General features: G+C 44.7%; 1 protein-coding gene across 18 annotated transcripts in view; it reads right to left on the reverse strand.

The window, feature by feature from the left end:
* Positions 1–8: 8 nt before the first annotated feature.
* JAKMIP3 (Janus kinase and microtubule interacting protein 3) overlaps positions 9–25,094 on the reverse strand; it is an 89,693-nt gene continuing 64,607 nt past the window's right edge. For 7 of the 18 annotated variants that reach the window (XM_055791769.1, XM_055791789.1, XM_055791779.1 and 4 more), the window contains 8 exons: positions 24,638–24,703; positions 24,118–24,186; positions 23,953–24,030; positions 20,610–20,813; positions 20,195–20,260; positions 19,200–19,241; positions 17,139–18,400; positions 9–2,253 (listed from right to left, as the gene is read on the reverse strand). In XM_055791769.1, coding sequence (XP_055647744.1) covers positions 18,233–18,400; positions 19,200–19,241; positions 20,195–20,260; positions 20,610–20,813; positions 23,953–24,030; positions 24,118–24,186; positions 24,638–24,703 — 693 coding nt within the window. In that variant the 3' untranslated portion in view covers positions 9–2,253; positions 17,139–18,232. Of the gene's footprint in view, positions 2,254–17,138; positions 18,401–19,199; positions 19,273–20,194; positions 20,261–20,609; positions 20,814–23,952; positions 24,031–24,117; positions 24,187–24,637; positions 24,704–25,094 lie in introns of those variants that run through there. The other 11 variants (XM_055791802.1, XM_055791826.1, XM_055791809.1 and 8 more) reach the window with 4 other exon arrangements.

Genomic DNA, 25,094 nt, shown 5'->3' on the forward strand with positions numbered 1-25,094 from the left:
AGGTTTAAAACAGATCTTTTTATTAAAAGTTTACAATAATTTATGTATTTTACAAATGAATAGAAAGTCTCTTGATATATATCATATGAATCACAATACAAAAATATGTGTAAAATTCTGGAATTGATCAATCCAGCCCTATTTTAGGCCTGTCAATTACTGTTTCAGCACTGAACCAAACATGATGTTTTTAGGATGTGGTGGCTGGGATTGTATTAGAGAACATAGGTCACGGCACACTGGCCATGGGGGAAAAATAACCAAACCCCCAAACATTTTCTCTGGTTCTCATTTTGCATAAGTTTACAGTAGTTCCTTTGTATAAAATGTACAATATGTAAGTACAGGGTTTCATACACATATTCACAATATGATTTCCTGAGTCTAAACTAAATTCGTTCCCGTGCTAATGCACGCTGCCCATCGCGAGGTGGTGGCGGTGGCATTGGGGACGCAAAGGGAGCTGGCACCGGCCCCCCCAGGAACTGTCGGGCATGTTTATCACTTCACAGTCCAGCGTTTTGTTCGCAAGCCGCATAAGGCACTCAAGGATACACCGAAGGCTACGGATACTACTAGAGCAGAGTACTTCACAGGTCAGCCACAGTCCTCCGCCAGCGTGACAAGGAGCATGGGCCTGTGATGCCCCACGTGGGGCTGGTGACCGCGCAAGCTGCGGTTCCGATGGATTTCGGATTAGATGCGCCTCGGCACAGGTGGCAGCCGGCCCGTGCCAGGCCTGGGCACCCAGGCAGGCAGCGTGCGAGCCACTCCGGTGCTCCTGCAGAGACTGCCTGCCGCAGCTAACGTATACATCAGCGATGCACCTGGTGAGATGCTCAGTTTATCTGGCCCTCTTCTCTTGCTGTTATTTGAAGGACATCTGGGGGTTTTATAAAAGGTGCTTATGGATGAGAAACTGGAGTGGTTGGCAGCCCCTGCCTTGCGACCGCTTGCCTCAGAAGCCTGCTCGCCAGCCAGAGAACAGCTGAGGATCCCTCCCCGGGCTGCAAACTCCACCTTTCTGCTGCTGTTCTGCACCAAGACTGAGGGTCTGCAGGAAAAAGCCCTGGATTAGGGTAATGCACCCCCCTGCCATGGTCCTGTGGCTCTGAGACCATGTTTTTAAAAGATGCGCAAAACCCGTAGGCGAGACGACAGCAAACGAGATCTCTGACAGAGCTCATCTCAGGGATGGAGAGGGTGGCGCGTCTCAGGAGTGGCTCCATGCCACGGTCAAGGACTCACTGCACAAAGTCATCGTACAAAACCCCAGTGGGATCAAATGCAGAGTGACTGAAAATTGAGTGAAAACCCTTATGCTAAAATTAAGGAACACATCTATGTAAATTTCCTGTCTGCATTTATAAGAAAGGAACAGTATTGAAAACATTACTTGAACCATTTTTTTCTTTCCTATGTACATATCTTTTTACATATAAATATTAACATATATATAAGCATAATCCTTTATTTACACATATACCTGTCCTGTACAGTTGGCTTTTTAATTAAAAAAAGAAAAAAAAGCATGATGAAGAAAGTCTAAGTAATGGGAAAATGGACCTGAAATTCTAGACACATGTGCATGACATGCAAAAGCACAGCCTGAGTAAGCAGCGATGAAATGGAGCCAGGCCACTGCCCAACGCATGGGCTGCCCCTGTTGCCAGCCCCGGCAGCGCACCCTGAGCAGCTGCCGTGCCCCCGCAACCCTGGGCAGCAGCGCTGCACCCCCCCGCCTGCCAGGGAAGGTGCCCTGCGAGGGGCCGGCACGTCACCTCCCTGCGGAGCTCCGCAGTGCCTTGGGCTGCGGGCAGGTGCCTCAACCACTGCTTGCAGCTCTTTGAAGTACAAAAAACATTCTAAGACATTAAGGAGAACTCAGAGTGGACACATGTTTGAAGCATGAAATGCAGAAGTAAAAATGGGGCTTATCAATGTAACCACAGCACTGGTATTTGTATCTGGTAGAACTGGAATTTGTTAAATTGCTTTTGTAATATACACTGACATCAAAATCCACAACCTTTGACTTAAAATGTCGTATTACTTCAGTACAAATATAACACTTTTCTGAACAATTCATTTTCTTACATTTTTGTAGTTTAGCTCCCTTTGCTGTTTACACTGTCTGGTTTAAAACAGGTGATTGATGTACAAGTATCCGGAGAGTTTCTAGAATTTCGGTATCAAGGGATTTTCTTCATAGCTTTATAAACTCAACACAAGTTTTGGAAGCGGTGCAGGTACCTACAGAATAAAATAAATATAAGGATCAATCACAGCTGGGTTCTCTTTCCAACACACGATTTTTAGTCTCAAGCACTGCAACATTTCCATTTCACGGGCTTTGCTACGTTGGGTTAAGTAGCTCTCAGTGAAGTTTGCAGTTGGAGCAGGCTTATCCAATTGCTGGTTTTTCTCAGGAAAAAAAAAAAAGATAATTTATTAAATGTTAAACATACTGTTTTCTATAGGCTGTATCACAGATTGTGTTATTCATTTTTCTTAAGCAATACTCCCCTAGTAGTTTTCAGGTAACACTCAGAACATGATGATGATGATGATGATGATCATGATGAATGATGAATTTAAAGTTTGCCCTGTCTAGCTTCACACAGATTCTGAGGTTGTCTTTCCTGAACACCACCTCCCCCTGCATCCACATCCCTCCTCTTTGGAGCGTCCTGTGGGAGCAAGTGAATTCCCGGGACGTGTGAAGTGCTGTGGATCGGGATGCTGAAAAAGAGCAAGAGTGTGAGCAGTGACCGGCAGCGTGCTGAGACACTGCCACTTCTGCATTAAAGTCAGTAAATAGCAATCAGAGCAATGAGATGATTTGTTTGATAATTATCATTTACAAGGAGTGGTACAGATTATTCTCCTATCAGAAATCAAAGGAAAGAAAGGCTTAAGACAAGTCTAGCTGATTTTCTGAGCTGACAGCGTGCTGGGAAAGAGCTGGTGAAGGCTGCCTAAGCTGGGGGCAGGACATGCCCTCCAAGCAGAAACGAATCCCCGCCACCCCCACCCCCCCGGCACCCCCCTCCCCTGCTTTCCAAACCCGGGACTCAGTGGCCATCCTGTATGGGTACACATCTTTGCAGGGCGCCAGGACAGCAGCAGATGACATCAGAGAGATACCACAGCAGTGTAAGCTACTTCAGCAACAGTTGGTACCTACTGATAGTAGTACGTCGGTATAATGGACAGAAGAAGGAGCTGTGTCATGGAGAGGACATGACATTAATAACCCGCGGAGCTAAATTCGACCTCCCCAAGTGAGGAGAGATGGCACAAGAGGCCATCGTGCCCTAAGGTGGGACGGGCGGCTGCCTGCGCAGCTCTGCCCCTCCGTGCGCTCCATCCTCGGACATTCCTCATCACTTTTGAGAACGTTCCTCATTGCTTTCTGTTTCACATGCGGACATGGCCAGCAGGAGTTTCTGGGGCAAATGCATGGAAAGCAGAATAGTTCAGCCAATGCCTAGAGGAAGAGGCAACCCCATCCCCTGTCCCTTCTCCCCCCAAAGCTCAGCAGTAGGTGCACTGAAGCCCCCTCCCCAGCACAGCCCCCCTGCACTGTGCGCCCCAGCGGCCTCGAGACAGGGGCTACACTGTCTCGAGTGGGAGATGAAACCTCAAGAATTTGAATAAGTGATTCCTAAAAAGCCATGGAACTCAGAGAAATCAAGAGTAAGTGACACCGAATTTTAAAGACGCCACTTCATTTTACGTGTATGTCACTTCAAGCAGCAGCCAGGTAGGCAGCGCCGGGGCAGGGCTGGGAAGTCACAATGAGTTTCCGTGAAGGCAAACGGTGGTGCTATGCACTCGCTGGGGATCATGTCCACTGCCATTTCAAATGTCACTTAAATACTGTCTGGAGGACTGACATTTGCTTATTTTAAAAGGGACACAGTTAAAATTGTCTCACCATGCAGTCTTCTGCCAAAGAGGTTTTTTTTGTGGGTTTGTGTTTTTGTTTTGTTTTTTTTTCCCCCAGAAAGCTGTAAGAATGGGACAAATGAAGCATTTAGAAAATGGTAATGGATGGAGCTGTAATATTTGTGCACCTGAGCGTTCACTGCTTGTGAAAAACTGCAGCTTCACTGACACAGAGCAATCCAGAAATGCAATTCATCAAAGATTATGGATAAAAGCTCATGTGGAGGAGGAATGATTGTCTTCATTTGCCTGTTACTATTACGCACAGCCTCTTTCCAAGGCTGCAATGCAAGGAGATATATAAGTTTATAGTGCTAAGGGGATTTGCTGGGAGTTTGCTTAAAACACACCACCCTGAGCTGTAAATCCTATTTCACATGCTCTTGCCTGTCACATGCCCCTGGTAGGAAGCGAGGAGGCTGCTGGTTACGGATGAGACCATTGCCAGTGATGCTCAGCAGATGGGCCATCTGCCCTCGCGGCCAACACTGACCCACGCATTAGCAGCACGAGCGACCATACGGCTGAGGGAGACAGGCAGTGTTAGCCTGGGACACGCATCTCTCACGATTGCTGGGGGAAATATAAGAAATGTTCTGGGAATAACAAAAAGGCAACTAAAACACAAAGGCAGCAATTGAATTTGCTAAGTTAATACTTTGCAACATATCACTCTCCATACATTAAGCAGAGTTAATAATCAGTTGAAACACGGCTGCAAGTTTTAGATTAGCTGAAAATGTGAAATATTTGCTTAAGCACCCTAACAAAGTACAGTGAATGTCACCAGGAGGTGTGCTTCACAGCGTGCCCACTATCCCAGCTGGTCACCTTGGTGGCTTTCTTGCTGTAAAGGCTGCAGACACAGCGAATTTGGGGACTGAAATAGTCCTGTCCAGCTGAGAGGTGTTCTGCTTCAGGCTGAATTGCCAGGAATTAGAAGGGTGAATGCGAGATGGTGGCTTCAGTCCCCAGCACCTCTCTGCTGAATGCCTTTTGTGAGCCTGGGCTCATCCTGGTGCTTGCCCCAGCACTGCTGGTCCTTTGGGCACCCTGGGCACTGTGGGGAGGGCAAAGGATGCTGGAGGGATCTGTGGGCCGGATCCCCTCCTCACCCGGGAAACCACAGGCTTTGTCACTTGTATGTGCAAATGCAAATTCTCTCCTGTCTTCTCACTTATCATCCATGCTGAGAATGAAAAGGTGCAATTTCATTTCCGTGTTAAGAAAAATGGGCTAGGCTTGGCTTCCTCTTTATTTCCCCCTTCCTCACCCACTTGGATCCACATGCGTGAATTTATGGCATATTCAACCCCTCTTCTTATAAATGCAGATAACCCATTGCCATTTACTGCGTGGGGGGGAGGAGGTCATAGAAAACAGGAAAATGAGAAATCATGAGCAGAATGAAATATAGAAGGGTTTATTTAACCATTTCATATACGAGGGGAAAAAAAGTGGCCATTTAGTTCAAACAGGTTCCACAGAAAGGTAACTTTTTGTGTCAGGGAAGAGGATGGGGCAGGTCCCTGGTGAAGAAGAAGGGAGGACCTCTCTTTTTTCTTTTCCTTTTTTTTCTTCTTTTTCTGGTGAGAAAGAGGGAACTGTCTGCTAGTTGCAATTAAGTTACGGTGATTTGCAGTAGCTAAAGATCAGGCTAATAATACTTATGGATCTTTCAATACTTACACAAATTACAGCTGCAACTACAACTTGGAAAGGAGTGCGCCTTATTTTTTAAGACATCATTTTTTGCTAATACCTGACTGTGTGAGCCAGATGAGCAGCCAAAGACCACTTCTGCAATTTCCCTACGTTAATTCTCTACTGAGTGAAAAGTCTGCAAAAATTCAGAGGCTTCTACAGGAAGAAATACAAACTCCATTGTACCGTTTGCCCACACTGTCCACCCATGAGCGCAGCAGCTCCTGTGAGTAACCAGCACTCACAGCTTCCACATTCTCCCTTTATGTCAAAGCTTGATCTGATGCTGCCTGACTCCTGCAGAGCCCAAGAGAGCCTGATCCTAACCTGCTGGGCCCCCGGAGCCCCCGCTCCCCCCGTCCTGTCCCTGCCCAGGCCCTTTGCCCCCCGGCCAGCTGCCAGCCCAGCCGTGCACACCAGGCAGTAGGTCTGACTGCACTTACAACCACTTTCAAATGGCTTTTGAGGAGCGAGTATCAGTTACTAGCTCTAAGAATCTCAGTAATCAGCAGTCATTTACTGTCTGCTTAATTTGTTACTAAATTCTGAATTTTTACTTTGATTTTGGCATTTAAGAATTAACAGCACTTTTTTTACAAGGCATCCCAGTGACTGTACCTATGGTGTATTTTGTTCCTGACCGTACTGATTTGGAAACTTCTAGGCTTTTACCCCGCCCCCTCTAAAATAGTAAAATATACCAACTGAAGGAAAATTACTCAACATTATCCATTGATGTTGATAAATCTTGTGAACATACGCTGTGCAGAAGAACTATTCATGAGCATGAAAGCACTTCACTTCATAAATATTTATAGGCCTGGGATCTGAAATACTGCTCCTGGGGCCCCAGGGCCCCTGAGGCTTTTCAGCTGGGAGCGGGCGCAGGGCTGGGGTGGGCCAGGGGTTTCAGGCGCTGCCTCTCCAACACGAGCTGCCCGCCGAGCCCGGGCCTAGGTGGGAGCGTGGAGCCTTCCCCTCCCACCACCGCTCTGCTGGGAACCTGGCTAACCAGGGTAACAGCCAGCACGTCGGATTTTTAAGAGTTTCTGTACACTTTTCTTCACAGTTTTATACTGTAAAGGGACCGACGTGTTGGGCAAAGCTGGGTTTCTGGCATCAGCATCGCGGGAGGTGGAAGCGCAGAATGGCCTTAATGGAGACAGGGGGAAACCTGGCACAGGTACACTATAAAGTACCTCTGCTACAGGACAAAATAGCGCTGATCCTTTGATGCTTAATAGCATGGTTTTAAGAAGCTGTTTCCTTCCATTACAAACTATTTATTAGTGATAACATCTTTTGGAAATAAACTAGATACTACTAATTTTACACACACACACACATCTACTTATGCATATAGAAGAAGTCCAGCATTTTCTTTACCTTTGCAGCAGTGTGTAACAGAGAACGAGAAGAAGATTTATAATTAAAACTATCTGATGACATCTCTAGTTGATGATCTCCTAAGAAAAAAATTAACTCTATCCTAGCCGAAACCAGGACAGACTCCTGTACCATCCAAAAAGCAGCATGTGACAGCATGGTCTGGGCTCTCATGCTCCCACCAGAGCAGGTGGCTTTAGAACAACAGCTGATTCTGCACCAAACCCTATTTGTTTTGCCCTTTAGAAACCCGGTTTACCTTAATTGCTGGTATCACCCCCTAACTATTGAGGGTAAATCGTGCGTATGAGTGAATTTATAATACACTTACATATACTTTGCATGTAATCGATAAGTGATGCTAGAATGCTTTTTAAAAAGACAGATCTATTAGAAGACAGTCATTATGGTATCAGAAAATATGGTACAGTACCTATAAAATGTATTTGCATGTTGTGTTATATATAAAATACTGAATTGTATTGCTATTTGTTACATACCCAGAAAACATAAATAGCATCAATATTTTTACCAACTAAAGAAAATAATTTAAAATAATTGTCTTCTATATTTGCAATAATGTGGATTTTAAAAACCTTGTTAGCACTTAACCCTTACAGAAACCTCTATTTGTAATGTATAAGCAGTAAGTTTATGGCTGGAATCCCTTATGTGGCACATGCATCTACCTGTGCCGCGAAAGGGCTGAAGGTGCCCATGAGGAAATAAAGCCCTTAGCTGGGAGTGTCTCCACAGGAAGCTGGGGATTGGGAATTTAAGATTTGGGGGACTCCTGTGACAACTGCAGACAATGAAGCCATTCAGCTCTACTCAGCCCAGGCAAATAGTAAGGGATTTTTTGTACTTTCAAAATTAATCTGCAAAAAATGGAGCCTTTTGATGGGAGAAATAGGCAATGGCAGAGTTAAGTGCACCAACCACGGCAGCTGGGGCAGGGCACAGCCCAGGCCTGGGGCTCAGTTCAAGCATCCATCCCCATCCGGACCCCTGCACAAGCAGGTATGGCAGTGGTCCCTTCTGCTGTGTTAGAAAAACATGCCCCACTGCTAAATTCATGGCCAAGTCTTCTGTAGTGTTTGAAAATCATTATTACACAACACAGTAGGGAATAAACCCATCCTGGTTCACCTATTCTATACCACCTCAGCTCTGAAGGGCAATGGAAACAAGTAATTGAAACAGCTCTGAAAGACAGAAAGGTAATAAAACATTACAATCTGTCAAGAACCTGGTTACTCACAAACATTTATTTCTTGCTGCAGATCACCAGGTTACAGATAAGAGATCATCAGCAGCATTAATACGTGACATTTAAAAAGGAAGGGCTTCAAAGCAGTGGGGAACCCAGTCAAGCTGTAAATGCGGTGCTAATGCAGAAAATGCAGGCTGACACCCTGACTGTAACTCGGGCTGCTCCTGAGGGAAAGGCAGCCCAAGGGTGAGAGTTCAGGGCAAGACGTCAGACCCGATCTCAGCCCTGACGAGGAACTCGTAGGTCCTCCGGGTTGAAGGCAGCTGCTAAATCGTACTGAAACATCCATTGGTCCCTTTCCTAGATGACCTTTTCAAGGCATTTTTTAGGAAACATAGCTACAATTAACACTCTTAGAAATCTGTTAAATTATAAATTTACAGCCTTTAGGATTCTACAGTCACTCTCTTGATACAATTAGAATAGGCTGGAAAGGTTGATTTGATTTGACGATGTGTGAGTATTTTACAGTCCCCTTACCTTCAAGATCATCACAGCATTGCTAACACATGCTGGTATTTCCTTGACAGCCGTTCTGACACTCATTTCATCAATTTATTGTATCCCTAGAGTGTGTTCTTGTTTATAACATGAAGGAAACTGGCCATTGTGGAAATCTGTCTTTAGAAAAAGCCATTGACAGAACAAAATTTCCTACATCTGCCTCTACAGATCTGCATAAGGCCATTAAGCTGTTAGTTCCTTGGATGCCTACTCCTTTCCTGGGGGAGGTTTATCTGGGATTTCCAATGACCTAGAAGTCATTGGTGTGTATCAGCCCCACTGCATACATGTGCTGAAGACCACCTGCACGCATGCAGCAGATGCAGTGGGCTTGGGATGCGCAGGACTGGAGGCATGCTCGTAGGTACTCTGCGGGGATTAGGGCTGGCCTTGCAAGCTGGACACAACATGCATGTGAAGGGCGCCCTCACACTTGTGCCACTGTGGAGCAGATGAGAGATGCAAGGAGACATCCTGCTCCCCTGGATTCAGCAGAAAAATTCTGTTTGATTTTAGTGGTGCACAGGAACACCGAAACCCTACAAACAGCAGGAGGATACAGAGCGCAATCCCACGTACACGCAGCCACCCCTACATTAAGCTCTCCAGCACGGCCAGTCTGAAGCTATCCCATGCCTGATCCACCGTCAGGCCAGCACCCCGAGAACCCCAAATCCGCAGGCAGTGGAATTAGCCACTGCAAGGTTTTCCACCCAGGAGTCAGTCTGACCTACAAAATCTGTCTTACACTTGTATTACATTCGGACAGTGTCTCCAGAAGAGCACACCAGGACCTGCAGCTCGATTAACGAAGGCAGGTTGTCCATTACGCTTTTCTGTGTGTGTTCTCTTGTGACTGTTCATATTGCTGACCTCCCGCTGCCACCTGCCCAGCACAGCCGAATCTCTGTCTCTCCCAGCCACTTGCCTCTTCTCTTACCATCTGTAGGAATTAGTAACGTAATGGGAATTTGACATAATTACTTGGTTTGGGGCTGGGCAGGCAGGCACATTGTGTTTCGGTGTCCTTATGACACCAGATTCAAACCAGAAAAATAGAAGTTTAAGACTTGATGACACAACATCCTAGTAGCTAGTAATGCTGAATAAATCAAATATTCATTATTCTCACCTTATCTAACCATAAATCTTCAGAATTGTGACTCTTCCCAATACATCTCAAAACAAAATCTTCACAATAGATTTTTATGCTTCTATACATGCATATTAAAATAGCATTGGAAAGGATACATAACATCCATGATATCAGAGAATCACAGAATATTTCCAGTTGGAAGGAACCCGTAAGGATCAGGCTTGTTACCTGAAATCTTACGAATAAAGAGCATGAATTTACAAAAAATTGTACCTCAGCATTGTGAACTAGTCATAAAAAATTAAGTCTGATCTAGCTTTAAGTGGTTTGTTGTGCATCTTGGCTCTCTATGAGAAGTGAAAGGCTGAGGTCCCTGACAGGGACCAAGAAAAGGTTTCTGATAATTGATGCTAGAGTATGCTCAAAAACATTCTTTTTCTTCCTTTGCTATTACATATTAGTATAACAACTTCTCCAAAGGTTTTGACTGCTGCAAGCCTTGCAAATTAATGCTATGTGTATAAAAACGTATTTGTATATATATGTAGGGCTTGTGTACACAAACATATTAATTTACAAATATACTACATTTTTTTTAAAAAAAGTTTGCTTTCTAATAGATTTTGCAGCTAATTAATTCTTCAGGCTAATACTGAGTTTGGTACATTACAAAAACATGTGTCCTTATTATTTACAAGAACTCAGCAAGAATAAAATTAAGGGGAAGAACACTTCAGACTTAATGACAACTGAACCTGCTATGCCTGGGAATACTTTGGAATATTAATGACTAATGAATGATTATCTTTAAAAACAGCTCTGTGGACCAGACTTTTACAGTTCTGCACCGAGTTGTGCTGAATATGTATTTTGATTATAATTACTGATTTGTTGTTTTTACGGAAGAAAAACCCTGCATTGCTGGTAAGATACAAACGTGAAACAACCGGTCACTGTGGCACGTGTCTGGCCTGTGAGGCATGCCTGGAAATGGTCGGTTTACACAGAAAGGTCTCGGTGGGGATTTCCTCCAAACTCTGGGCTCTGCTGGGAGCATGCCTGCAGTTTTCTTTGAGACAGACGTGGGGTGGGAGCTCCTGAGGGCGAAGCTGGCAGGACACAGAATTGCTGCGGCTGCTGTGCACAAATCTACAGGATGTTTACACTCTGAGAAAGCTCTTTGACACCTGTATGAATTATGCTGTGTGTCAGATACCCCTACAACAAAACAGGAACCTGGGCTTCTTGATTGTAGAGAGGATAAAGAATTATCCCAGGTACTAACCTGTCTGGGAAGCACAATGGAAACTTACTGCCATAATAAAACAGATGGTCTGCTTAGAAGGGAAATCTCAGCAGGTCTCCTTCCAATTGTTTTCCTACTCTGATTTTCTATTCCTACTAGTAAAAAAGTAAATAGCAGCCTCTTCATAAACTGAGACCTCTCCATGATGAAAGAGCTTTCCCAGATGTGCCTCAGACCTGCACTGCGCTGAGACTGTCCTTAAGCACCAGCGCTGCTGTTATTCCTGCCTGAGGACCTCCATCTCACCTCATCTCATCTGTAAATTCAGACTGACGTTGTCATTCCTATGCACTTCAGTTTGTAACAAGCCCTGAAATGTTAAAGCAGAAATACTGTGCAACGAGACGACCTATGCTTTTGTATCAATAGACAATTATTCATCTGCCAGAAATCCCCTTATTATTACTGAGCCAAATTCTACTATTTAATGAAATCAAGAAAGTTTCACAAAATTTATAGCGTAGTAAAAATGAGCAGGCTTTGAGTAATTTCCTCTGTAACTTCCCAGGAATGCTGTTTGCTCAATTGGATCTTCCTGATGGCTTGAATTTCCCCCACGCAGTTCACTTTAAACAAAATGTTTTGGGTTACCCTGCACAGCAAAGATGTGCCAATTAGTATTCTAATAATGTAGCTCATTAGCCTTATCTCTGTACCCCTGTGAAGAAAGCCATTTACAGCCCCTTTCAAAATGCAAGAATATATATATACACAGAAGGCAGCTGATGAAACATTGCAGGGAAATTCAAGCTCCAGTAAACTCATCATCTCCCCCATGGATCATTTCTGCTGATCTTAAAAAAAACCCCAACCTCTTCTGACAACTAAAATACACCAATAAAAAAGAAGAACTTGATTGTGGAATCAATATGCAAAGTAATTGAAAGAAAGGTAATTATCTACCAAACAAACAGGTTCCCATGGGCAGATCCAGCACTAGTGCAGAATAAGTGTCCCCACTGGGAGCTTGGCAGGCATTCCCTGGGGGAAGTGCCACCCGCCCTACGGCATCGCACACTCACACATACTATCCACAGCAAAATAAAATATAAAGCTCTGAACATTTGAAACTGGTATTTCTAATTGCTGCCTACAGTAGGAAATACATTGCATGTTCTTAATTGAAAATGTTAAGGCCACTTCTAAAAAGAATTTGCGCTGATGTAAGAAACACAAGGGCTGGAGGATCTGAAAATAGATGGGTTACTGTCCGAGCTGCTTGTCCGTGATGGTCAGCACCACTGACCGTTCTGGGGGGAGAGGCATCTCCCCACGCTCCTGGAGCACATGCCGCTCCGCAGGCGCCAGTCAAACACAGTAACCCTCTTTTAGACAAAGGTCTTCTCTTCACCCTTCTATTGGTGAAAAAAATGTAAATAAACCTCTTTTAATATTAATATTTTCAATGCTTTCATTAAGATTGAAGCAATTAAGATTGTAATTATAGTACTATCTTCGATTACCAACAGGAAACCTTTACAGTCACGAATCAAACTGGATCACCACCCAGATGTGATCCTTCTTCACGGAGGGAATATTTCTTTGTAGGGGTGAGCACAGCACCTGTTTCGGTCATTCTAATTTTACCTGTGTCAGTCTTCAGTCCAGGATCACATGAGTTAATACCTCATGTGTATTTACCAGAAGGAATTTAGTCACAAAAGATATTGTGTGATAGTGATGGCCAACTACTCCTTTTCCTCAGATGTGCACATTTACGGACTCCTTCAGGGACCAGTCTCCAAATTCTCCATTTTACGTATGTGTACACACATGCACACACACACAGAGTATATAATATTTGAAAAATTTTTTAGCTATAACGAGAATAATTGCATCGATACACTGGAAACCACTATCTAACAGCCTGCTGTGTCTGGGACAGTTTTTCTTACTAGAACTGCTATTTCCAGCAAGAGCAGAGGGATTATGGCCCACACCGCACAACCCCTGCTAATTTCTGCTACAAAGCGCTGCCCACCCTGACGACGGAGAAACGCAGTCTGTGACACCCTGGGGCTTGGTAGAGTTGGCTGTGGGCAACAGTGTTGTGCTGAAGCTCTTCCTTCGTGTTTATTTAAGTTCCAGGCAGGGCCCAGGGTGAACAGGGCTTTGGGTCTGTTTGTTTCTCTGTCCCCCCAAAGCAAAGGCACTGCAGGAGGCACACGGAAGGACCAAAATTCCCTCTTTCAGGGGCATGGTTCCCTGCCGGGTTGGGGAAGCAGGACACATCCCCATGACTTCCCATGCTGCAGTTCCCTCTCCCCAGCGCTGCACCAGTGGCCCCAGGGGCCTTTGGGACCATTGTGGCGTCTCCCGAGAGATCGGGGGAATGGTATGGTCAGTAGCCATCTCCTGGGGCAGTGGGTGGGATGGGGCCATGGGTCAGAGGGGTGTGCACACCTCGTGGGGGTGAGGTGAGCAGGACAGGAAGATGGTAGACAGGAAAAAAACAGAGAACAGGGAAAATTATCTTCTGAAACCCAATAGCATCATGTCCTGAACAATTCCAACCTGAGGGACAGGTTTCCTTCTGATGATATTCGGGACTTGCACCTGAAGCCCGAAGGCCTTTTGGCCAGACCTATGAAATGTGAGTCTAATGCTGGGATGTAATTCCCAACATTCATTTAGGATTTGACAGAATGTATGCTTAGACACGTGCCGCTGAATTCCTAAAGTCTGTGCGTTTCAAGTCCAAGCTTCTGCATCAAGGACAGGTTTTCCTTACGCAAACCTGGGCTTCAGTACGTTTCAAATGTTATTTCTTTTGAATAAGCAAATATTAAATAGAGTTATAATAAATGTTGGGGTTTTAATTAAATTAAGATAATTGGGGAAAAATTTTTGGATGCTTAAGCCTCTTGTATAAATCAGGAAAAATTTCTCTTAGTTTAATTGACAGCTTATTTGGAAATACACAAGCGCTATCCCTGGGAGTCTCCAATCTCTGGTATAACTCAAACACGCACTAAAAACTAACGAAGATAACTGCCTACAACTTCCTAACACTGCTTAAAACCACAAAATCATACAATCATAGAGGGGTTTGGGCTGGGAAGGACCTTAAAGATCATCTAGCTGCAGCCCAGCAGCTGGACCCTTTAGTTTCCCTTTGCCTGCAGCACCCTCCAGTGGGGACCCTACCGCTCCGCTCCCCCGCGGCCCGACCCACCCGGACCCCGGGCCCCCGGACCCCCTCCCCGCCCAGCGCGGCGACCCCCGCTCCGGCTGCCCTGGGCTCCAGCTGCCCTGGGCTCCAGCTGCCCTGGGCTCCAGCCCGACGGCAGCGCTTGATCCTGCAGGGCATAAATTACACTTTCATGAAACACTTGAAACGGCAGCTTTCTGTGTGCCTGCAGGTCCACGTGTATTTATACAAACATACAACTTTTTAAATAATATATTGTATTATTAAAATTATTTTTAAAAATTTATTAAATTTTATTTATGGGGTTGTCAAACCTAGAGAGTCTGTTTTTCTTAAAAAAATAATAAAATATTAAAGTTATATAAATTATAATAAAATAATAATCAAAATGTTATTACAGGTATGCTGAAAAATTAAGCAGCTGTAAACTAAGAAAAGCTGGACAAAGGCACCTACTGAGCCTCTGGCCTCCTGTGCCAGTGTTGCCTCCTGCCCTCGCTGCCCCAGCACCCTGTGTCGCTTGCAGCCTGTGTCTCTTGCTGAACACTTCTCCGTTCCTCTCCCATTGCCCCAGAGCATGTCCCAGCACGTGCTGGACTGCACCGAGCATCCTGCTGGGAAAGGCTGGGGCTGCTCCGCACCAGCTCCCACCCACCGCATCAGCCCTCTGCGGTAGCTGGGATATCGTGCCATGCTGCGATTCCCCCTGCGCTTGAGTCCTGCTGAAACACAGACCTGTAGGCATGTTAAAGGGTATAATGATGGTGTTACCCTGAATGCCTCTAATAATAAGCTCACATTAAGATATATAAACTCAAACTCTATAGGTTTGCCAACTCCATGCGTGAGCACGTTATTTTTACTTTATCAAGTGTTTGAAATGCTTCCATGAAGCCAGGTGGAACAGGCTGAGAGCCAGCGCCAATCACCCTCCTGCTGGCGCTCCCAAATGCCTCCCGTGGTGCACAGCCATCAAGCCATGACACGCAGCCACGCAGACGAGCCATGACGTGCAGCCACGCTGGTGAGCCATGACATGCAGCCTCACCGAGCTGCACACTGTGCCCCGCAGCCCAGGCTTGGGGCTCTCCCACCCACCTCTTCAAAGCCACCCAGCTGGTGCATGCGGGGCTCTGGCTGGAGGCAAAACTCCCTGTTGGGTCACTATTTGACCTGCTCAGGAACAGGCTGGGGTGCCGGAGGAAGCTGGCAGTGGTGCTGTGGCCTGGAAGGCCATGGGATCTCCTCATTTTTCACTTAATGGAGATCAATGTTTCTTGTTAAAAGCACATTCTTAGTGAGAAACCCAACATTTACTTGAAATCTAACTTCCTGTTGAGAAGTTGTTGTTTCAACAGACATTTCGGAAAGCCCTAATCACAATCCAAAGCATTTTTATTTCCCTTTTGACTGCATTAAGGTTCTTTTTTGGGTTACTAAATGCATAGATCTCATTGATCTTACCACCCAGGAAACGCCAGCCCCTTGGGGACACTGTGACACTGACAGGCAAAAAGGGTTTGAGCCACTCTCTGAAAACTAGAGCACTGAGCTGCACAACTGCCAGTTCTGGGGAAGAGCATGCATCGCCGAACCGAACCCTGAGCATGGTTACCTCGGTGAGCACCACGTCAGACACATAATTTCCAAGGCTTCCTGTGTGCATCCCTCTCTACCTAAACATCCTGTGTCCAATTGCTTTTAAAAGCAGTAATCTTATCTGGAGCAGCAAATCAATAACCTGCAGCCAAACACCGTAACATCCGAGAGGTGCTCTAGACGTTCTGCTTAGAAAAAGCATTTGGGGCAGGGGAAGGAAAACTGATAGGATGAAGTACAGAGAGCCAATTCCTCCTCTGAATCCTTTGAAGCAGAAACAAGTCCTGCGAGAAGCATTAGCCATAAGGGGTATAACAAGTTACATACAAGTTAAAAAGTACTGGGACAGCCCCAACAAAATAAAAAAAAGAAATGGACTCCATATTATATAATAGTGCTCCAATTTGGCCATTTCCTGACTTATTTTATTCCCAAGCGTTTCCACAGGACTGACTGAATTACAGGCTGTTATTTTTGAAAGATGTGAGTATTTCCCCTCATTTTGGGAGAGAATTATGTCAAGCGAGCATGGGTCTTTCTGGGCATGACAGACTCCCCCAGGCTGTGGCAGAAGTGACCTGTCACCACTGTCCAGCTGGGTTCTGGTCCCTGTCTAACATCCCTGTATTCTTCAGCATTCTTAAAAAAAGGCAGCTTCAGGCAGTGCTAGGCTGGCCGCTGCTACTGTCCCCATCCTTTGGAGTTTACCAACCAAGTAACTCATCACCAGCATGAATTAGAAAAAAAGTAAGTGGAATTGTGAATTAAAATACTTTTGTGAATACTATTTGGCTTTTCAATCCAAAATTAAAAGTATTTTCATCTACTGCATTTAAATTATATATTTTTTTAAAAGTATCACGGTTGTTTGCTCTTCATACAAATTTGACAGCATATTTCATTAATTCCCTAGTATTTTTTTGTTAAGTGACCACTGATCTAAAAACACAAAGTTAGCATTTGTGATTATATCATACTGAAATTCGATATCTAAATTACTAAAGTAAACCAGAGATAAATAGCGTTTACATAAAGACTTCGTCCAGATTTTTTCTGTGTTATCATCAGAAGCATTTTAACCTGAGCAAGAGAGACTAACAGCTGTGTCAAGGAAGTTACGTAGTATATATAACTGTATAATGGGTTTCTGTTGATCAGTCCATCTTACCTGCCAGGAGCTCTGGTTTCGCTTCCCGCCCGGTGCCTCCGAGGGTGGGCTGCTCCTCCACTGCATCCTGCGCCTCGGGCACCCTGGCTACACCGCACTCCAGGACAGCTGTGGGTGGGAGCTTGTTCTTGGCCTTACCCAACAGCCCCAGGCTTGTGCACTTGTCTGCAGCTCCCATAGAGTGAATCGGACTGAGGGAATTCTTCTGGATTTTCCATCCTTCACCTGTTTTTCTAGAGCGTCCATTTTCCTTCCCGGCTCCTGTACCAGCCTCCTGGGCTCAGGCTCTGCAGTACTTGTGCTCCCTTGCCCCAAGGGGACAAAATCTTCTGTTCCCTCTTGCCGGCTCCCCCAGCCCAGAGCATGTGGATCAGGGATAACGTGTTTTACATTCACTCTTTTCCAGGTCAAACTTTTTGCTGGGACAATACTAAGCATTTTGTCACCATTCAGGGACAGCAAATTATAAATTATCGTGCCATTTTTCTCATCATGCTGCAGGCCACGGTCTACTGAAAACTCCCCCCAAAATTACAGCTTGATTTCCTGAACATAGCTTCACATTTTCCCCTAAAACTGGGCTTGCGGGATATTCAACAAACCATCAGACATACCCTGTGTTATGAAGAAATACTTTGGAACAAAACATGTCCATTTTCATTCACATTTATCTTTTCATGAGTTACTCCTCTGGAACTCTTTCTAAAATCTTCTTTCAAGACAGATTTTTAAATAACTATGAATAACAAATATAAATGTGTGACATATAAAACAGGACACTGTCACTTCTACAGAGAAGCAATTTACTGCCTGCTTAGCAGGGAACCAAAATATATTCAGTTTATCTGAATTAGTATTCCGCTCCTTACGTAAAGCTGAGAGCTATTTCAAGCAGCAGAGCCAGGACTTCCGCTGAAAGTTAGTTCAAGCAGCAGAGCCAGTACTCCGGGAAGGAGCCTGTGGCTGTAGGAGAGGGAGGGGGTTTTTGGCTTTTTTCTTTGTCAGCTTAGTTCTAGCTTTCAAAATGCTCAGTCAGAGATTTCAGTGGTGCAGACGTCACCTGTGCAGAAATTTCCACGTACCCTAGTTCTGCTTCAGTCTGAAATGGTCAGAAAGATTGCATCTTCCATCGCCAGTAGCAAAATACAAGAGAGACTTGGGTTTTTTTGAAATGGCAATGTCTCTTTTTCTGTCTTGGTAATCAGTGCTGTCTTCCTGTTAATAACGGTAGAAGCAATTGTAGCTTCCTCAGTAGAGTGAAACTAGAAAAAAAAATTAAAACATGGGTCAAATAAAAGTGTATCTGGGCAAAAAAACCAGGCATGAAATTTCTGCAAGGGTTATATTTATAATTATCTGTTTGTATTGTACAACTGCTAAAAAAGGATTTGTGTTATATTCTATTGACATTGATGACTAGTAGGGAATATTCCCCTCAACACCATCTCAACGCCAGCGTGGTAATTTCTGCCATCTCTGGAAGCACAAACGGATTGGGAATTCACCTCCTATTGATGGGGGAGAAGGCGGGATTTAGGCAACGTGTAGGGCCTTTTGGCGTGATGCTTGGTGAAATATACATTTAGAAATGACGTGTTTACCCCCAAACCATTCTGGTTGCTTAGTCTGAAGGCAGGGCAAGCTAATGCAGGAGGTTCAGCCCGGCTGTAAGCATGGAGACCCCAGCCATGCGGGGAGAAAGGGCAGTGGATTTCCCTGGATTTCCAGCAAGGATCAGCAGGAGCAACCCTGATATGGTCAGAGGAATAAGCACAGACTGGGCATTTACCCTGGTTTGCTAGAAGTTTCTTGCTTTTAAGCCTGCTGCATTTTTCTCTTTCCTTGTCCTTCCCTCCAAAGAAGGAAATTCTGTTTGACAAGTTTTTAGCCTGCTGTGCCTAGGTTTCGCTTTTTTTTTCAAGGCTTTAGAGATTTCTATTTTCGGGTTATCTGGGCGCCCAGGAGACCACCCCCAATACTGCCAAAGCAGCCTGAGCAGCAAGGGGAAGGCTCTGATGCTTTACAAGAAAAGGGGAGACCAGAGGTGGTCTGAGGGCTTACCTTTTGCATGTGGCCTGAAGGACTATGACCAAAGAATGAAAGCTAAAGAGAAAAATAAAAACAAAAATAAAAACTGAAAAGGGGAGGGAAGAGAGGAGAAAATGGAAGAGAAGAAAGAGATTAAGAGTTTACAGTGTGTTTAGCTGAGAAACATGCTGTGGTTACAGAGCGCAACAAAACTCTCAGTTGAAAAGAAATATAAAGTGTGAAGTAAGCTCGGAGGGCTCAGCTCGGCACAGCCAGCGCCCCGAGTCCCTCAGACTGATGAGAGTCACCTCCTGCCCCTGCAGAGCCCAGCCCAGTCACAGCCCAGGGCTCAGAAGGAGTGGGGAGGAAAATAATTAGCTGAATTCCTCTGATACCTCAAAAAAAACCCCAAAACTAACACTGCTAAGGTTTGGGTTTAATTTCAGGTGAAAGTGCAGTTCAGCCCCTGTTGTATGTGAATAAGTTCTCCCACGGCAATTTCATGAGAAATAGATGGTTTCAGATGAGGGTAATTTGAGGGTGAAATTTAACAGTTATGGCTTGACTGGAGGAAGGTCGATGGCATTAACCCTAGTCACAGTGATGGCTGCAGGCAAGGAGAGGAAGGAGAGCCTCCTCATTCCTTCTGGGGAAGGCAGCCCAGTGGCCGCACGTGCCAATGCTGGGGACGGAGGGAGCGAGAAGAGGTCCCTGGCTCCTTCCCAGAGCAGGCCTTGGCCCCAGCCCTCCATCACTGCCTCCCCAGGGCAGACAGAGCCCCACGACCCTGCCGAGTCCTGTGTTTCAGACTTTTCTGGAGGACAACAGAAGGAAAGACTCAGTTCAAGCTGGTAGCCTTTTCTTCTCAGAGGGACGAATGCAAATGCCAAGCGGTTTCCTGGAGTGCTACACACCAGCTCACTGCACTAACAAACACAAACCTTTTACAAGATTGTTTCCTCAGCCAAGGTGAAATGAATATGTGGTCATGTGCACATTCAATAACTGTTTCATCTGCATTACCTTACCTTTTCCTCTAACTCTTTTATTTGTCTTTTTTGGCCTTCAATTCTTTCTTCTAGCTCTTTAATTCTCTGTCAGATTTCAAATAAAAAAATATTTATTAACCAACCAAATACAAATGTACCCAGAAGATGCATTATTTTTGGAGATATAAATCATGTGTGTTGTGCTTCTAAAAAAATAGATTGGGGGTTAAGCTGTAGATGAGTCTTCTGGGAACGTCACTATGCATGACAAATTGATTAAAATCAAAATGCTCTCTTTGCAGGGATTATCGAAGGCAAATCAAACTCTGGTCACAGGACCAGCCATTTCTGGTACAGGTCTATGAGGAAAGGCTGGTGCTCACAAGTTCATTACATTTCCATCTGAGGGATCATCCCACCCCAAATCTCGCCGTGCCCATGCACCAGCACCTACCTGCTGTGCGTGTTGAATGAGCTCCATCCTTTCTCGCAGGATTTGGGCGTCTCTTTCCCGGAGCTCGCTCATCACCTGCCGCTTCCATTGCTCTACAGCACTCTTCAGTTTCTCTTTCTCCTCTTCTGAAAGAAGTTCGGAAATTTTGGCTCCAGCTTCTTGCTGCAGGGCATCATAGAGCATGGCTTCTAATTCCAGAATTTGCTGATCAAAAACAATATAAGGCTGTCAGCTTGACCTTGTCTCTGGTCGGATGAGGATTTTGTGAGGAACAGAAAATCCTACCCCAGTAAGGCAACACAAATGGTAGAGGGTTTTTGTGCTGAGCCTCCCACACAGGACAGTGCAGAAAACAGTCCAGGGGGAAAATACTTCAGGCTGCTTTTATCCCGTGGGGCTCTGAGCAGCACTGGAGCTGGGATGGCTCCTGGGCCAGCCTTGTCTGCCTCTCAAAGATATATGGGTGCCAACTTCTCCTTTCTGGTGATGGGGAGAAAAAGAAGGGCCATGAAGAAGGGCCATCACTTTCTGAGTTACAGATATTTTTTAAGTGTAATGTTCAGTCTCTCAGTTCACCTTCCCCAGCTATTCAGTTCGCAGCAGCAGAGGATACGGCAGCACCTGTTCATACTCCTGCAGGAAAGGAATGACTCCCTTCATGTGCCTGCAGCATTTTGTACCAGCTAGCTTAAAATGCCTGCCATGAAGGCATTTCCAGCTCTTCCTCTGGCAGAGCTGTCAGCTCCAAGAGGCTTTTTGCTCAAAAAAAAAAAATCTATTTGGTAGCTGGGCTCTGTTCCTGCAGTCACAGGCTGCAGAGGCTTTAATGCATTAGGAAATGTCTCTTGCACACAGACGGATGTACCCTCCGGATTTACTGAGACATAGGAGCGTGTAGGAAATGGACTGGCAGTGTTTCCCCGGGGCTGGCACCTTCCTAGGGCAGGTGAGCTTGCCAGACAATGTCTTCTGTTTTAAAGTCCAAGATAAATGCTATTCCTTCACGCAAGCCAAAAGCAAGCCGAAATCTTTTGAGCATGTTTGATACAGAGCAAGAGACAAAGCAGCAATTGATGGCACCTTTGCACACCTTCTCCAAAGCTGGTGGCACTTTGCAAAGCTCTCTGTGGCCTCAGAACATGATTGCAATAGTGCAGTGTGAGCCTTGCAGAGCTCTCCGTGAGGTCAGGAGAACAGGACTGCCGAAACAAGTGCGGCTTGAACCTCTAGGCAGGCTGTTTGAAAACACCGTGGATGTCTGTCGTGATAATACAGCTCAATTCAAAATCATCAGGTTTTTCCACCCAAGCCTGCTGCTGGTGTTTTCTTACTGTTTTAGCAGAGTCAGGATGGAAGAACACAAGCATTTACAAGAACAGTAACATCGTGGCAGGCGTTATGGATACTGATGATAACTGAAAGACAGCAACCACGGTACCTCTGTGGGGAAGATCAGATCAGATCTGCGAAGAAGATTCTGCTTTCACTTTCAAAAATAACACCAGCATCTTAGCTAACACCATAGATGTCTCAACAAAATGCTGTTACTTGAAACACGGATTTCTGTTGGGCTCTAAATCTATAGTTATCCCTCTCTGATTATATTGACCTGTGAAGAAAGGACAGCATGGGGAAATTCACGGCCTCCAGAGCAGCAGTGTCAGGAGTCTGTGTGAGCCAAGTGCATCTTGGAGCAAAATCCCCTGCCAGCAACCAAAGGGAGTGAAAACCATGCAAAAAGCTTAGTGGTTACAGCTGTAATCTTGTTGGCTGTAGTTAGAAGGCAAGATTAGTGGCTCCTCATCTCAAGGGGCACAAAGGAAACACAGAAGTGAAACAAATTACACAAATCAAAAGAGCTTTTGCCACTTGAATCTGAGGGTAGAAAAAAGTTTTCTTTGCTGCTTTTCAGGCTGCATTTGTGCCCAGGAATAAAGCCCATCGCTTTGCCTGGCGATGCTTGGGTGATGCCTTTAAAGAATACATTATTTTATTTAACGTATTCTATATTAAGTAACAGAATTTAAAGAAAATGCAAATAACCCTCAGCTGCTTCTGCATGAGCTGCAACACATTCGTTACGCTTGTTCCTTCTCCATGAGCAGTACAGCTAAGGAGCTTGTGGTTGTTGGACTCTCTGGTAAACTTGGGAACCTGGAGCTGGAGATCCATCTCATGGATGGAGAGCAAGCGGCTGGCTGTGAGCAGCAGGGGTGCCGGGTAATGCCCTAATTGACAGCACAGCTCATGTCTGAGCTCTCCTGCAGGCTCCGTGTCATTACCAGGAATTTCAAGCTATGCCATATGATTTTTCCCACTCTGCTGCTGTTGCAAATTTCTGCACACCCAAGTGTGCAGATCTTTTTGGATCTGTTTCAAAACTCACACAAATTCTGGGGCTTATCTCAGGGCTTATCACTGAAGATGAATCCTACCAGTTCAGCCTTCGGCTGCACCAAACTGCTGCTCAGAACAGCTCAAGGCTGCAGGAGATAACCTGGCGTTAGGGCTGAGACCACAGGTAAGGTGGGGGGGCTTGTGTAATTTCCAGGGTTTCCACTGTGCATAGATATTGGTTCCAGATATAGCTCAGCATTTGGCAAAATCAGTCTTAAAAATCATCCTTACAGGACAAAAAGTGTATTGAGTAAAAGCTCCCCCAAATGGTTCGAGATACAAATAGATAATAGGCATCCAGAAAGAGAGGCATAAATACTCACTGCTTCTCAGAAACTGTAACTGTGCTCAATATTTAAATGGAACAGAAAGAATGAGATAAATTGATATGAAAATTTATGTCTTTCATGAGCATGTATTAAACTTTTATTTAACTGAAGGAAACAGGCACCTCTTGACTGAAGAGATGGCTGAAATGGCTTAGGATCAGCTCATCATGAACCTGACCTAAAAGCAGTTTCATTCCAGATTTACAGAATCACATCATACCTCCAGCTGGTTTGGTTACAGAGGCTGTAATCTAAGATCTGAGGAAATGTCTAGGCTAAAATCTCTATTGGAAGGAAAAGAAGTTACCGGAAACATCATTTTCTTATCAGTCATTTACTGAAACCTCTGCTAAATTAAAACTTGCGTTTAATAAAGTAATGTTCCAGTCCTAATCCTGCAAGGACGACCCAGACACTAGGAACACTGTCCATACAGAACTCATTGCTAGTGCAGGGTACAGAGGATTTGTTTAACGTTCAGACTGTTTAGTCCCCAGGTGACTCCACAAGCAGTACTGTCCACAGCCCAGAGGTTTTCTATAGGGAACAGACTGTACATATTACATAAGGTAAGTTAATCAAGATGTCGTAAGATACTCAAGACCAATTGTCCTCACCTTGTGAGCTTGGTCCAAGGACTGTTTCCTGAAGTCGAGCTCATCATCCAGGTAGCCCTTTTGCTTGCTGAACAGCTCCTGGGGATGGAAGGAAGAAGCCGTCAGTGCAGCAGCCGCAGTCCTAATGTGACAGCCCTGCCTGCTGCCTGCCCCATCTCTCAGTACCTTTTCATTCTCAAGGTCCAGCATCTTCTGCTGCAGCGCAGACTCCGTCACTTCTATCTGCTGTAGCCACTACGCACAAAACAGAAAGCGGGTGCTTAAGCCCAAAGAGCAGCAGCAGCACGCCTGCGCAATCAGTTGTCACTGTGACTTTAGGCTGTGGCAGCACACGCTGCAAGTACTTATTTAAATTCACTAAGTAAAAGAGGAAAAATTAACTATATTATTACATTTAAAAAAATATATATTGGTGAATGGAAAAAAGCATTGTAAAAGCCTAGCCATTTACCTTCTAATATAATATTGTTAATTAAGTAGCATTTTAAAATAAGCATTGTCTGTATTGCCTGATTTGCCTATTATTTTGATGAAAACTAGTGTAAGTGTAAATCCAGATAAAGAATCATGGCATTTTGTGATTAAACTATCATCTACATCACCAGTGCCCTCAAGTGAGCTATTTTGAGAGGGTCAGATGCTTTCATGACATGTGTTTACTGATGAGTGTTGAGGTTGTTATTACCTTTTCAGCCAATGTGAGAACTGTCCTGGCTTGTATGACAACTACTTGCTCTTCATTGGTCAGATTCTGCACCAAAAGCAGAATATAATTACAACAAATCCCAGTGTCTTGTTATTAATCCACTACTTGGGCCACTGCTGTATTAAATAAATATGAAATTAAATATGTTCGAGGAACAATAAACTAAGGTAAAGAAAATTAGTATTGTAATGTAACATCATTGTAAAAACAATTGTAACTATTCATGCTGAATTCTTACCATATGTACAGTCAATTCTTTTAAAAGTCTCACATTTAACAAAAAAAAGGTGACACTGGATCTATTTTTACTCAACAGGGAATAAACACACATTTACACAAGACAAGATCAAGCTTAGCACAACGTGCCATTGAGCAAAGAGATGCAGTCTGAAGTCCTCAAGTTCATTATATGCACAGTATTTTAATACACAATCTG

The sequence above is a fragment of the Falco peregrinus genome, chromosome 1 (genome assembly GCF_023634155.1).
Source record: "Falco peregrinus isolate bFalPer1 chromosome 1, bFalPer1.pri, whole genome shotgun sequence".
NCBI lineage: Eukaryota > Metazoa > Chordata > Aves > Falconiformes > Falconidae > Falco > Falco peregrinus.